Genomic DNA, 14,759 nt, shown 5'->3' on the forward strand with positions numbered 1-14,759 from the left:
GGAGGCAGCGCCCCGACAACCTTGGAATAGGTTTTGCAGAAAGGATTCTTGCTTTCCCACCACCTGGTAAGAAGTGGTGGGAGAATGAGACCCTTTTTCTTACCGGTGAGTGAAAGAAAAAAGATACTCATGACCCCAGCCACCGCAGTGGATAAGGGGAAATTGAAAGTAGTAAGGCAGGGCCTTCTTCTCAAGTTCCCCTAAAACCCAGTGGCATTATTGGGGCTAGTTATCTTCGGTTTTCCTTGCTCTCAAATAGCTGCATTGTGTGACTTTTTCATATCCTCCCTACTTATTATCTATATTATTTGTGGTGATTAGCTGTTAATGCATGTACTGCTTTATACCAAAACAGGCACCTTAATTATTATTTTTTTTTAAGGTGTAAGGTGGGCATGTGGACCTGTTTGAAAGTCCTCTGGGCCTTGGTTCCCAAGGGAACGCTCCTCTCTCCCGCTGCTTCTCACAACTTCTTGGTCAGAGATGGTTTGACGTCACTTTCTCTGTCTTTTGCAGGCAAAGGAAGTAGCCGAGCAAACATTCTTCAGTATCCTCGATGCCTTTGAACTGGCTTACTTTAAAACTCCATTGCGGTAAGCGGAATTTTCTTGAGATTAATTAATTAATTATTTTTGGAAAAAAGCAAAAGGCGTTTCTCATTGTCTGGGGGCACCAAGACAGATGCTCCCCCTAGGTCTGGTGGTTGAAAGGCATGGAGAGGCTGCAGACTGCGCGACTGAGAGGGTGTCTTGTCTGCTGGCTCTGCCTGCTCTTCCTCCAAGCTATACCCCTGAATAATAATAATAATAATAATAATAATAATAATAATAATAAACTTCAGAGGTGGCTTTGGTGATCCTGTTCTTTGCTGGCCTTGGGTGGGCGAAGAGTTGGGGGGGGCGTGTAGCAAACTGCCCTGTGATTCTCGGATGAAGGGTGGTAAATAAATGTATTAAATAGCAACAATAAATAAGTTTTGGGAAATCTTTGCATTCACAAAAATCAGCATTGTTTACTTACTTCATAAGGTTGGCACACTTGATTTGTACACGCTTGCAAACCACCTTGAGATTGTTGCTTTTTTACAAACAACAAAACGATAAAATTCTCAGTAAAAACAGTTAAGAACAACCATTGGAAGCACTCTGAAGCAAGTCAGCATTGAACTAGAAATAGATTAAAGCACATATCAACACTCTGAGCCTCGGGCAAGCTTGTCTTAACGAAACTGTTTTTCTCAGTTCTCAGAGTATCTTTTAAATCTGGGTATTCGTAAGACATGGATGTATTCCTATTATAAGACGAGAAGTAGCCTTTTAAAAATATTTAAACTGCTTTGAGTTTATATGGTGCTGTATTCAACAGACGCCTGTGTTAACAAGCAGAATATGCCACACAATCCTATTATAATTATAAGCATGCATTTCGCAGGAGTAAATATGTAGCTGGAACTTTTGGGGAAGGGTTTTGGTGGAATCTGGAGCAGAGAGGTGCCCTTAGGAGGGCAGTTTCACAAGTCTGGCAGTGTGTAAAATGCGGTTTGCCCTTCAAGCTGCACCAATGTCACTCGTTTGAGTACAAGCCTTTGTAAAATAAAAAATAAAAAATGATACTTTCTTGATTTCCCCGCTTTTCTCCTTTACAGCACCAGAATAAATTTTCAGATTCAAGCTGTGAACAACCATGGAAGGTCAGTTCCTTTATGCTTCACTTTCAGAAGGTTGCGTGTCTTTTTGAACCAACAGCTTAATAGAGAACAAAGTTTGCCTTTAGTCTAACCAAGCGAAGCAGAACAAATGAAGCGCTTGGTGCCGTGATACCTGTGGTTGCCAGACGAATAGCATGGGTATTCTTCAAACCCCTTAGTCATCTAGAAATAAAACAATGGAAAAATGGAAGCTTGCATAGAAATATCCTTGCTTCGTGGCTTCAGTCTTGACTGAATGTTCACACCTTGAGATTATAGTCATATTATAGTGGTTTAAATGTGCCTTCTACAATTTCTGGAGGACTTTGGGTGGGTCACAGTGTAACTTGAATGGCTGAATTCATTCAGTCAGTCAGTCAGTCATATCTTGGTTGAGTCTCTTGCACACGTCTGCAGTGCCTTTGCTCCCCCCCCCCCCATAAGCTGCAGTTAATTCAGGAAGTTCCTAATTAGCCATGGTTTCCTATTTCACCTGCTTTGAAGCAAGCCAGCATGCTAAACCAAAAATCAAACGGTTTCAGTATCCTGTTTTGTTCTGTAGATGATAACCGTTGCTTCCCAGTTCTGGTGAAGCAGGAAACAGGTTAATTGGAGGCTTTCTTAATTGATTTGCAGCATGTCCGAAGGGAGAAGCAAAGTGTCTCTGCACTCAAAACAAAATGTCCCTACATTCCTTGGCTTAATCATGGTCTGAACTGGGCAAATATGTATTTTCCTGCAGCATTTCATCTTCAGCATTAAAACATTTGTAAAAATGTATGGGGGGGGACAGCAAAAAACAACTTTTTATTTATTTTTATTTCATAAAATATATATACTGCTTGATTGTAAAAGCAAACAAACCTCAAAACGATTTACATTATGTTTGTTAATATGGAGTTGAGCAGCAGAGTATTAAATTGTCTCAAAGGGCTCCATAAAGAGCAAAAAGGTGAGCAGTGATTGAGCCAGGTGGGCCTTCCTTCGGTCAGGATAAGATTTTGAACTCTGTACTTGACGATTTACTGCTGGAGTCTCTAGGGCAGCCTTTCTCAACTTGTGGGTCCCCAGATGTTGTTGAACTACCACTCCCATCACCCCTAGCTAGCAAGGCCAGAGCTCAGGGATGTTATAGTTCTGGACTGTCAGGGGTTAAACACTCTAGGAGCATTCTTATTGACTGGGTGCACTGCCCACATGATTCTTGCTTTGATCTGTGCTTTTAGGGGGCTGAGCTCTCTGGGGAGAGCAGTTCTGTCTGCAGTTCATTTTTGTTAAGAGGCAGAGAGCTGCAAACACGCAGCTAGACTCTGCAGGTTTTTCTTTTCTGTTTTGAGTTCTACTAAATAAAGAGTTTTTGGATGAGAAGAACCGGTGTCGAGTTGCGTTAAGGACACCACGTCGACACAGACAAGCCATCTGCTGCTGCGTGTGTACTCTGCTATTACCTGGCAACTGGGGAGAGTGGAAGCGTGTGGGCACCACTGGAAGTTCGTCGGTGTGGCAATAAATTAAATTTATTGCAGGGCTGCTGCAGTGGACTCAGTGGGTCATTTGCTATATGACCCAACAAACTTTCACAAGGGATGATGGGAGTTGTAGTCCAACAATATCTGGGGACCCACAGGTTGAGAACTCTGCTCTAGGGCCAGTTCTGACTGCATATGATGCTACTCAGACGTCTCTGGGAACACACTCGGCAGATAAAATTCCTTCTGCTGCTGCTTCTTAGTAATGTCCAGAGAGGTCTACAAGCGGTGGCTCATTTTTAAGCTCCTGCAATCATGAAATCGCTCCCAAGGGGCAGCAGTACTTAGACATGGACAGCAGCTGGCTCAGGTGGTCCTATGAATCCATTCTCTGAATGCATTTTTTTAAATGTTCCTCATTTGCCGGCAACTCCTGCAGCCAACTGGCGCCAAACATATTGCTCTGCTTTCCTTTGGACCACATCAGTGAGGCCGAGAGAGAGAGGGGTCTTGTTGTCTGAGCCACTCAGGACCTCATCCACACTGCCCAGGCTCGTGCTACAGACTGGTCACTTTGGTGCTGCTGATGCAATGGTTTTGCTTCACCTCGGAAGGCACACTCCATTGCCTCTCAAGACGGACGGACACCAGCAACAAAAAATTGCCTTGTTGGCTTTCTCGATTTTTGCTGGTAGGGCAAGTTTCAAGCTACAACAGAAGTTTTCTAACAGTGTGTTTATCCTTCCAGAATTATTCCGCTGGATAATGAGGACAGCCTCTACTTAGTGAAAACAGTGAGTCGAATTTAAAGTTTGCTGCTTCCTAGATGTTCATGTTCTTTTACTAAAATGCCTTGAGAGGTATTGGCAAGTTCAGGAAGGCTCAGGCGATCCTCTGGCCTCCTGCCTGAGCCACATTGTGCACAGGGGCTTATAGCTGGCAGAGGTGCAGAGGAGGTGCTATGTACCCCAAGGAGCCTCAAGGCTGGGAGCCAAAGGTAGCCCCCCAGGCGTCTCTCTCTCGGTCCCTCAGGATTCCCCCCAAGCCACATCCTTCACTGGCCTTGCTCCCACCCTAGTTCCTGCCTAGTGGGAATGTGTCTCTTAATACTTGCCTGCATGGAGGACAGAGAGATAGGTGAGTCTGCAGAAACCACATAGTAACACAAGAAGAGGCAGCAGGATCAGGCCAGTGTTTCATCTGGTCCCACGTCCTGTTCTCACAGTGGCCAATGGGAAGCCCAAGGCCTGAGTGCAAGAGCAGTCTCGCCTCCTGGGCTTTCCAGCAACTGTTACTGCTTCTGACAGGTAAAGGTAAAGGGACCCCTGACCATTAGGTCCAGTCGTGGCCGACTCTGGGGTTGCGGTGCTCATCTCGCTTTATTGGCCGAGGGAGCCAGCGTACAGCTTCCGGGTCATGTGGCCAGCATGACGAAGCCGCTTCTGGTGAACCAGAACAGTGCACGGAAACGCCGTTTACCTTCCCGCCGGAGTGGTACCTATTTATCTACTTGCACTTTGACGTGATTTCGAACTGCTAGGTTGGCAGGAGCAGGGACTGAGCAATTGGAGCTCACCCCGTTGCAGGGATTCGAACTGCCGACCTTCTGATCAGCAAGTCCTAGGCTCTGTGGTTTAACCCACATCGCCACCCACGTCCCTCTTCTGACAGGTAGAATATAGCTATTCTGGCTAGTAGCCGCTTAACCTCTATGAATTTGTCTAATATTTTGGAGCTATCCAAGTTGGTCGCCTTCACTGCCTCCAGACTAGCCTACGGTACCAAGATAAAATTAACATTCTTTTCTTTTCCCACTTATGCCTTTGGCCTCAGCACTGACATGTGGCCCTCAGAAGGTTGTGTTTGGAAGGGAATCTGGCCCCCGGGCTTAAAAAGTTCCCCATCCAGCTGTTCCGTAGAATTCCTTTAGTCACAAAAATATGAGCCCTTATTTTAGCTGGGGACTAAAATGATTCTATGATTCTATGACCCAAGCTCTTTTTTGCTCCTCCTCCTCTCCCCACTCGCCTCCTTGGTTTACTGCAGGTGTCCATGACAGTATATGACATTCCTGACTTGCTTGGCGGAAGGGGCTGCCTTGGGTCGGTGATCTTCTCAGAATCGTTCCTGGCGTCACAAATTCTTGTGAAAGAAAAAGGTATTTTGTCACCCAAGAAAACCTTCAGTGGGAAAAGCTCTTTTAAATGCAACGTCAAACTACGTTGCGTGTGGAATGGCTTTTGGTTCACGCGTAACACGAAGCCAGCTTGGACACTGTGTGATCAAACCTTGGCCTTGCAGACTCCTCCTACCCCCTATTATTTTCCTCTTGCGTACTTGGATTGCCTCTCTTTCACAATAAACTACGGCTTGCTGTTACACTATATAGTTTGACCGTTCTGGTATAGAGGGCAAGCACAAACTATAGGTTGCCTGTTTGGGTGTTACAGCAACCTATAGTTTGCCAGAAGAGAGTGGACATGGGAGGGCGGATTAAGCAGAATGGGCGTCACATGACCCCCAAGGCTCTTCCATTCATTGGCTGATGGCTTAGCATTTCATGCAAACCAACCCAATGCGTAAATGCTAAATTCTTATCAAGCACACACTAGCAAATGGCTCAGCTTCACTGTGAGGTCTGCATATTATTTATCTGGAGAGGCATATGCCTTCACAAGCCTGTCCACACCAAGCTAGTTTCTTGAACTTATCATGGCACGAAGCTAGAGGACGCGATAAATTATTTTGCCTTTAGGAACCTTCCACTTACGGGTACATGGGCCAGGAGGGAAGAGTCATAGTGGTAGGACATCTGCCCTGCATGCAAAAAGTCCCAGTTTAGTCCCTAGCATCTCCAGGTATGACTGGGGAAGAATCGTTCTGCAGTCATTGCACACCAGCCTTTCCAAGTCTGGCTCTCTCTCCAGATGTTTTGGACCACGAATCGGCCCCAGCCAGCATTACAAAACATCTGGAGAATGTCAGGTTGGTGAAGGCTGGTGCAGACAGTACTGAGCTGAACGGATTGTTGATCCAATCGCTTCCTATGCTCCCAGTGGACCTAAAATCTCCGTCTTGGCAACCACTCTGATTTGCAGAGTTCGCTGGAGGCAACATCTACAAACTGTCCCCTTCCTGTTACAGTCCAAACCTCGGTTGTCGAATGTAATCCATTCTGTAAGACCGTTCGACTTCCAAAACATTCGACAACCGAGGCGCGGCTTCCGATTGGTTGCAAGAGCTTCCTGCACTCAAGCGGAAACTGCGTCAGATGTTCAGGTTCCGAAAAACATTTGTAAACTCGCATTTACTTCTGGGTTTTCGGCGATGGGAGCCAAAACGTTTGAAAGCAGAGCCGTTTGAGAACCGAGGTTTGACTGTACATGGCTCAGGAAATGAATCCCTCCAATGAAACAGCCCCATTGAGCCACAGGCATGCAGGATGTTAAATCTCCAGAAGCTCAGGAGCTACACTACTAATCCTTTTCTTCGCTTTCCTGCAGATGGCAGCATTAGCACAGAAACCAGCTACGTCATTCTCACTGCAGCTATCCCAAGATCTGTTTCTTGGCTGGTAGGTATGACTTCATTCCCTTAAAATCTCCCCCCCCTTTTTTCTTTTCTTTTAGTGATATCATTGCGGAACTTTTTCTTATGAATGTGCCAAAAGCAAGGGGAACTACTCTGCTGAGCTTGTTCCAAGTGCAACTGTGAAATTGTGCTTGAAATGGACTCTGTACTTGGCGAGCTTACTCAATAATACTGGGAGGTGGAAAGCTGATTAAATAGGAACGAGGACCGAATCGTGTTAACTTTTCCTATGTGCACATTCAGCCAAAGTGCTTTTGTCCAGTAGGAAATGAAACGTAGAGGGGATTCCAAGATAGGAGGAGACTTTGGTGTGAAGTGTGAGAATCACGCAAATGAAGAGACGCTCTGTGGTGTGGCACATAGAGAGATGGACTAGGACAGGTGTAGGCAAACTCGGCCCTCCAGATGTTTTGGGACTACAATTCCCATCATCCCTGACCACTGGTCCTGTTAGCTAGGGATCATGGGAGTTGTAGTCCCAAAACAACTACAGGGCTCAGTTTGCCTATGCATGGACTACGACCCAGGAGAGACTCAGCCTTGAGAATCACAAGGTAACAACACTTTGGAGGTCCTGTGCCTCAAGGAGGTTAGATTGGTTTCAACTAGGGCCAGGGACTTTTCAGCACTGGCCCCGACGTGGTGGAACGCTCTGTCACAAGAGACTAGGGCCCTGCGGGACTTGACATCTTTCCACAGGGCCTGCAAGACCGAGCTGTTCCGCCTGGCCTTTGGTTTGGACTCAGTCTGACCCAAACTCTTATGTTTCCCTCCCCTTATGGTCTTGATTTATTGGCTACTTTAAAATGAGTCTGTATTTTAAATTGCATTTTAACCCGTATTTTAAATTGGTTCCCTCCCCCTTTCCCCCCATTATGTTTTTACTGTGATTTTATTGGTGTTAGCCATCCTGAGCTCTGGCCAGGGAGGGCGGGGTATAAATAAAATTTATTATTAAGGTTACCTTCGCCCAGTCACTGTCTTTCAGCTTAAGCCCGACACCCGAGTAAAACTGTCATATAGCACTGTGGCTGAAGACCATTTTATGCTTGCTCCATAAAACTGGGGCCATGGATGATTGGCATGGTGAGCTCATGAGGTTCAAAGGGATAGCTCAGTCGATGGAGCATGCAGCTGTTGATCTCAGGGTCATGGATTCAAGCCCCACGTTGGGTGAAAGATTCCAGCACGGCAGGCGGTTGGACTAGATGACTCTCATGGTCCCTTCCAGCTGTACAGGCGGTTGGACTAGATGACTCTCATGGTCCCTTCCAGCTGTACAGTTCTGTCGTTGCGCACCTCGAAACAGTTCAAGCGGCACAAGCTGCAAGAGTTCCACTGCAGTTATATTACAGGATTTCCAGTTGGCGAAGGAAATGCACTGAGCTGAAGCAATTGTTGGCTTTGTTTATAGGTTGAAGATAACGAAGTGAAACTGTCAGAGAAGGCCCAGCAAATCCTGAAGGTTTGTAATGCAATTTGGCTGGCTGATGAAGCCTGAGGTCATGTCAGTGTGTGAGTGTGTCTGGGTCTAACGCTTTGCTGGCAGAGGTTCCCAAGAATATTAAGCTTTGTGTTATATTGTCCGTTTCTGTCTAGTGCTTGTCCTCTTCCTCCCCAGCACTTGTTTTGCAGATTTAGCTATTTTGATGTGGTTTGCGTGCACAATGAGAAGGCTAAAAGCAACTTTTCTGAGCCCGCCCTCGAAAGAAATGAGGCTAAGGAGCCATCGAGGACGCAGTCCTCTGCCATGCATCCAGTTCAGATGAGGGGGCATTCAGTCCACTATTATGCACACACAGTCCTGCTTGATGGAGACGGAAGACAGCCCTGGCTTCAGGATGTCACCTCTGTCTAAAACTCGGCACTCCTCCCTCCAGCTGCCCCACACCTCCTAAGGGGAGGCCTTGCAATCATTCTGAGAACCACTGGGGCAGGGATAGGGAATCTGTGGTCTTGCAGATCTTGCCCACCCAACGTGGCTGAGGGTAATGGAAGACCAGGAGAAGACCAAGGGCCACTGGTCGCCCATTCCTCCTGTCGGGTACAGTCAGAAAAGACAAGAGGTTTTGCCATTGGTTTAATGATGGCTCATAGATCCGTGGTAGAGCATGTGCTTTCCGTAGTGATTTGAAAGATCACATAGCAACTGAGAAAACATCTCCTTTGTGCCCGAGACTCTGGAGAACCTCCTCCTCCAGTCAGACAATGATGAACTGGAAGGACAAATTGTCCGAGTTGGTACCCGGTGCCTTCCAATGTTCCTAAGGGGTGTTGTGGATCAACGTTCAGCTGATAGGGAGAGAGTATCTTTCAAATATAATTGGTCCGGTTCAGAGACTCCGTTGCTATTGTTTGATCCTTAAAAACTCTCCACCTTTACAGGAAGAAGAAACTTTCCTGGGAACCTTCCTGACGGGAGGCGACGGAGCCTATATTGCTTCCAGCAATTCCCTGTGTAGACCAGAGGAAGGTAAGCGACCTGCCCTGATGGGACATTTGAATGAACAGGCAGCAAAAGGAGAGGCCCATGCGCGCGCGCGCACACACACACACACTCGCCTTGGGTTTCTCAACTTCTCTGCTTTTTGATTCTCCCCCTGTTTCGGAAAGTCTGCCATTTTGTTGGTGCCCGCGAATTTGAATCTGAAGTAGCGGTCAAGATTCAAAGGACCTCATGTCTAGCCCTGTGCCTGGACATGTGTGCCGGTTTCAGGAGCAGCCCCTTCCTTGCTGAACAGCAAGCCTCTTTTAAAGAACAGAGAGCTTCAGGAGCAGCTTCTGACGTGGCAGGAGGTAATAAAATGCCACCAGTTATTGACACATCTGAAATAATTCTTAGGTCCTAGTCCTCATCCTCAGCTGGTGCTTTGTCTTTATTCTTTCCTGTTAGAACAATTGTTTTATTGTGAAATGGAATCCTCTCAAATAAACCCCTTTGTTGTGCTGCTAGTTGTATCTTGTCATCTCCCCGTTTCAGTATGAAACTGCTCTGAGGTTCAAGCTGCACATCCAGCGTTGCCGCTCGTTGCGACATATCCTTGGGGTGCAAATCAGCTCCATGGATCAGCAGAGCCGCTCTGTCCCTTAACCGTAAAGACCTCCCTGAGTCCCCTTTCAGCTTGAGTCAGTCCCAGATGCCCGTCTAGATACGCCATTCTGGTGCTCTAACTTGGATTTACACACACACACACACACACACACACACACACACACACAAATACACACATGGTGTACCACCTGAGCTGCTCTGAAAGGCATTTGCACTAAGATGTTCACTTTAGGAAACCTCCTTTAGACTTCTTTATCCATAAGGCTTTTCGGATAACCCAGCAGTGCGTGGGCTTGCCATGTTTGGTTTAAGCGACAAAGTGAAACTGCAAATGTGCTTTTGCCCCCAAAGGGCAGCATTTGCTCCTAAAATATTACTTCATTAAAAGTAAATACTGACTCTGGTAAGTTCCAGGATCTCGTGGATTTAATAATTGGAGTGAATTTTTATGCGTCGTTCACATTTTTTAAAAAAAGTGGGAAGAGGGTGAAAAATCAATTTGTGACTGCGACTCTACTCTCTGATGGGAGAGTGACTGTGAAATGCAGAAAAAGGAGGGCACATTTTGCATAGTTGCATTTCCCAATCTCTGTCTCGGATTCAGCTTCTGTGGCGTCACTTTATAGGAATGAGTTTTCCTAAAGGAATTTTGCTACACTTCACTGTCCTTAAAAGACAGCCTACAGACTATATATGAGCGATGCATCTGAAACACTAAAGTAGTTTGCTTATTTAAAGCGAGTTTAGTGTGGATGTGTCCAAAGGCAGCAGAATTGCCTCTTTCCCTCATGTTCAGTTCAGCCTAAAGGTGGGCAGTACCATGCATGAGCCTCGAGTTCATCATCATCGATCATCATCATCATCATAATTTATTATTTATACCCCGCCCATCTGGTTGGGTTTCCCCAGCTACTCTGGGCGGCTTCCAACATAGATTAAAAATACATCAAAATGTCAAACTTCCCTGAAGAGGGCTGCCTTCAGATGTCTTCTAAATGTCAGGTAGTTGTTTATCTCTTTGACATCTGATGGGAGGGCATTCCACAGGGCGGGCGCCACCACTGAGAAGGCCCTCTGCCTGGTTCCCTGTAACTTGGCCTCTCGCAGTGAGGGAACCGCCAGAAGGCCCTCGGAGCTGGACCTCAGCGTCCGGGCAGAATGATGGAGGTGGAGACGCTCCTTCAGGTATACTGGGCCGAGGCCGTTTCGGGCTTTAAAGGTCAGCACCAACACTTTGAATTGTGCTCGGAAACGTACTGGGAGCCAGTGTAGGTCTTTCAAGACCGGTGTTATGTGGTCTTGGCAAAAAGATCCAGCTGGCTCCTTATACAGAGGGATTTTAAGCCGATGCATGAAGCACCTCATGTATTCTTCTCCTCCCCACCCCCCACCCCTGCTTCCCTTTGCAGGAAAGCTCTATTTCTTCTCAGAGGGCCTTCTGTTTTGCCACCCGCACTACGGAAGCATCACCATTCCCAAGGCTCACATGACATCCATCAGGTTCTACGATGGGGTGAGTGCTGTTCCATTCCAAGCTCTGTTCTTGCCGCAACCGCTCCTTGCAGACAGAAAAACTTTCCCCAGACTCGTGCAACGCAGGAGTCCAGAATTCTACAGGGCAGAAATGCCTGTCCCTCCCCCCAAGCTCGGGAATAATAAGGACCAGAAGTTGGCCAGACTCTCCTCTGTCTCAGTTCACCGAGGGCAGGGATGAGAAGAAAAACAGCCTTGAAAATTGGGGAGATGTGGGGATGAATTGCAATAAAATGGAGAGGGAGGTAGTGGTGAGTGTTGCCGCCCCACAACATCAGGTGGCGCCAGGGGGGCTGCCTGCTGTAATAATAATAATAATAATAATAATAATAATAATAATAATAATAATAATAATAATAAATTTATTTATACCCCGCCCTTCCCGGCCAGAGCCGGGCTCAGGGTAGCTAACATCAGTAAAATTAGAGTACAGTGGTACCTCAGGTTACATACGCTTCAGGTTACAGACTCTGCTAACCCAGAAATAGTGCTTCAGATTAAGAACTTTGCTACAGGATGAGAACAGAAATCGTGCTCCGGCGGCGTGGCAGCAGCAGGAGGCCCCATTGGCTAAAGTGGTGCTTCAGGTTAAGAACAGTTTCAGTTTAAGAACGGACCTCCAGAACGAATTAAGTACTTAACCCGAGGTACCACTGTAAAAACATAAGAGGAAAAACCCCCAATTTAAAATACAGGTTAAAATGTAGTTCAAAATGCAGCCTCATGTAGAAAGAGGACTGGCATGGCAGTGGAATCAGCAGGGATCGTGTGCTCTTTTGCCCTGCACCCAACAGCTCAAGCAGGGAACTTTTAGACGTGCTCAAAGTCTCTCTGTGTGTTTTCTTCTGCCTTGAGTCTTCGATTACATCACCATTCCACAATCTGCAAAAGCATGTGGTGGAAGCGTGACTTATTATACGTGAAGAACAATGCATAATGGAGGGGTTAAACTTGAAAAGCTCCAGATTCAAAGGCTATGAACACACATGCCTCTTTGAATCCTTTCTCCCCCTGCCTGCCCTCCCCTTTGTGGCGTTGCAAGCTGTGTGGGCCCTGACCTTCCTTCTATTGTTTGGCTCCAAGACACCCAACTCCTATAAACCTCTGGCTATTTATGGGGCCTGGGCTATCGCTTCTGAACGGCTGCCAGGTATTCTGCGCGGAGCAAAAACTCCGAAAGGGAATTTGCATTGTTTCACTGACCTGGCAAGGCATGAGGCTGGAGAGCTAAAAATAACACAAATGAGATGAGAGGTGGCGATAGTTGGGAACATCTGTAGCCTAGCAATAATGCAGATATACAGGAAGAGATAAGCATTTTAATCTGTAAATGAATCAGCGCCCTGGCGGCATATTCTATAAGCTGCCTCCCTTTACGCTGACCATTTCTCTTGATAGCCATCCGGGAAAAGGGGGGTGTTTCAGAATCGGCAGTGCCATATTTGAAGTGTTTGCACATTGCTGCTGTGTTCCAAAAACCAGCTTTCAGAGGGAATCTCCAGGATGCTAAAAACAGTTTCAGAGAACCTGCTTGCAAAAGCAGTCATAAGCTCCCTGTCGGTTTCACTTTGGTTCAGTGTATGTTGGTTTTTCTTCTTTGACCAGGTTCAGACGTAGGTAAAGGTAAAATGGGCTGGTGGCAACTAAACGGGGGGCTTACCTCCCCATGAATCTCCCCCATCAGGGACTAATCCAGGATCAGGCCATTCAATCTTGCATGGAATCAAATGCTGTACTGCGACGCCCCTTTTAAACAGAGGTAGATAGTGGTGTTGCATTCTTGCACGAACGGCTCTTTCTAACCAACTGTTTTCAAACCTTGGAAGTATGTGCAAAAGGATGTCCATGATGTCAGGTTTTTATGCATGGCAGACATCCTTCAGGGTGGGCAGGGGCTCTTGGACAGCCAGTTTCCCACCCGCCTCCTTTCAGAAGTGGTTCTCTCCCTGTCCTGTTCCCTAGGACTCCACGAGTGTTGTTGCCGCTCTCCTTATCGACTACAAGAGCTCCCTCCTTGCTCACCTGCCGGTCCAGCTCCACACTCCAGGCAACTCTCTGATGATCGCGCTTTTCCCAAAGTCAAAGCTTTATAAAGCTTTCTACTCACAGGTGACGTGAACAAGAGATCGGTCTAGAAGTAAAAAATGCCCTTTTCTATATGGTGGGCAAGGGGCGCCTCGTGGAGTGTCGTTACGATGTTCTGCCGACCGACTCCCCCTTGTGGTTGGCTTCCCCAGGTCAGGAAGGCTCGGGGGGAGGAATGAAGCCATCGGAGGCTCTGCTCCTTCCTGCCTCTCAGCCGGGCCCTGATCCGAGCAGGTGTTTCCATGTACATCCCTTTTCTCCCAAGTAACCTCACAGAGAGCTAGCCATGGATTTTGGCAGCTGTGGCTCTGAAGTTCTTTCCTGGCTTTCCACCTGCTCTGCTCCTGTGGCCCTGTGGGTGATGGGAGTGGTCCGAGAGGCAGCCAGGAATATGGGCAGTTGGCATGGGGACTTCCAGTTTTAGGGTTGGCATATCCAGATCCACTAGCTTGAGGGTAACCAACGTGGTGCTCTCTCTCGAGATGTTGCTGGATTCCATCTTCCATCAGTGAGCAGCCAAAGATGACGGAAGTTGTTGTGTCTGACACCACTGCAATTCCTCTTCAGGGTCACAGTGAAAATGCATCTTCTCCTCCGTGCAGTTCTCACATTTGAGGTCTGGGCAGGGCTGAACCCTGGGACTTGGCTTGGTCGAAATGCCTCTGGTTTACTCTGACACAAGCGAGCGATGAACCTTCTTTGCCACTGCTGTTTGCCTTCTCTGTCGTTGACTGTCTTTTGAAGTCACACAAGATGCCGTGTTCACTGATGGATGAACGTGCAAGTAATAATTTGCACACGTGAAAGGGTCATTGCAAGTCAGACATCACTGACAGTGTGTTCACATTGTCTTCAGAGCAATGGCTTTTCAGTGGAGGCACAAATCATAAAATTCTTGAGCGGTAAACTGTGTGGCGAGAGAGTAGTGTTTGTGTGGTTTTGTGTGTGTTGTGTGTGTGTGTGTGTGTGTGTGTGTGAGTGAGAGAGAGAGAGAGAGAGAGAGAATCTGCCTTTGGCTCTATGGAGAAGAGGCAATGTTTTGTATTAATAGACTTTTGTTAAACAAAATGCATGGCAAATACAGAATAAAAATGGGTAATGAGTCAATTGAAGTAAAATCAGATTTTAAAATATCTTGGGAGTTACTAATCCACCAAAGCCCGAACTCCAAAGGGAAGTTGGTTAATATAGTACAGATTGTGCCATTTGTTTGTTGAGGGACGGTAACTCCCCCCAAAAAAGCATATCTTGATGAGCATGAGCCATCCTGACACATTAACCTTCTTCTCCAGAGTAATGATTTAACTGCTGTTGATTACTGGTAGAGGAAAAGCAAAGCATA

At 46.8% G+C, this 14,759-nt stretch overlaps 1 protein-coding gene across 1 annotated transcript in view; it reads left to right on the forward strand.

Annotated features, from left to right (window-relative positions):
• Positions 1 to 14,759, forward strand: part of DNAAF9 (dynein axonemal assembly factor 9) — a 76,671-nt gene that overhangs the window by 38,882 nt on the left and 23,030 nt on the right. Inside the window, exons 14-22 of the mRNA XM_081924830.1 lie at positions 517 to 593; positions 1,646 to 1,690; positions 3,905 to 3,950; positions 5,203 to 5,314; positions 6,660 to 6,730; positions 8,162 to 8,212; positions 9,133 to 9,220; positions 11,209 to 11,312; positions 13,295 to 13,441. Of these exons, the coding sequence (XP_081780956.1) occupies positions 517 to 593; positions 1,646 to 1,690; positions 3,905 to 3,950; positions 5,203 to 5,314; positions 6,660 to 6,730; positions 8,162 to 8,212; positions 9,133 to 9,220; positions 11,209 to 11,312; positions 13,295 to 13,441 (741 nt within the window). The remainder of the gene's footprint in view (positions 1 to 516; positions 594 to 1,645; positions 1,691 to 3,904; positions 3,951 to 5,202; positions 5,315 to 6,659; positions 6,731 to 8,161; positions 8,213 to 9,132; positions 9,221 to 11,208; positions 11,313 to 13,294; positions 13,442 to 14,759) is intronic.

The sequence above is a fragment of the Podarcis melisellensis genome, assembly GCF_964234715.1.
Source record: "Podarcis melisellensis genome assembly, chromosome: 9".
In the NCBI taxonomy this organism is placed as follows: Eukaryota; Metazoa; Chordata; class Lepidosauria; order Squamata; family Lacertidae; genus Podarcis; species Podarcis melisellensis.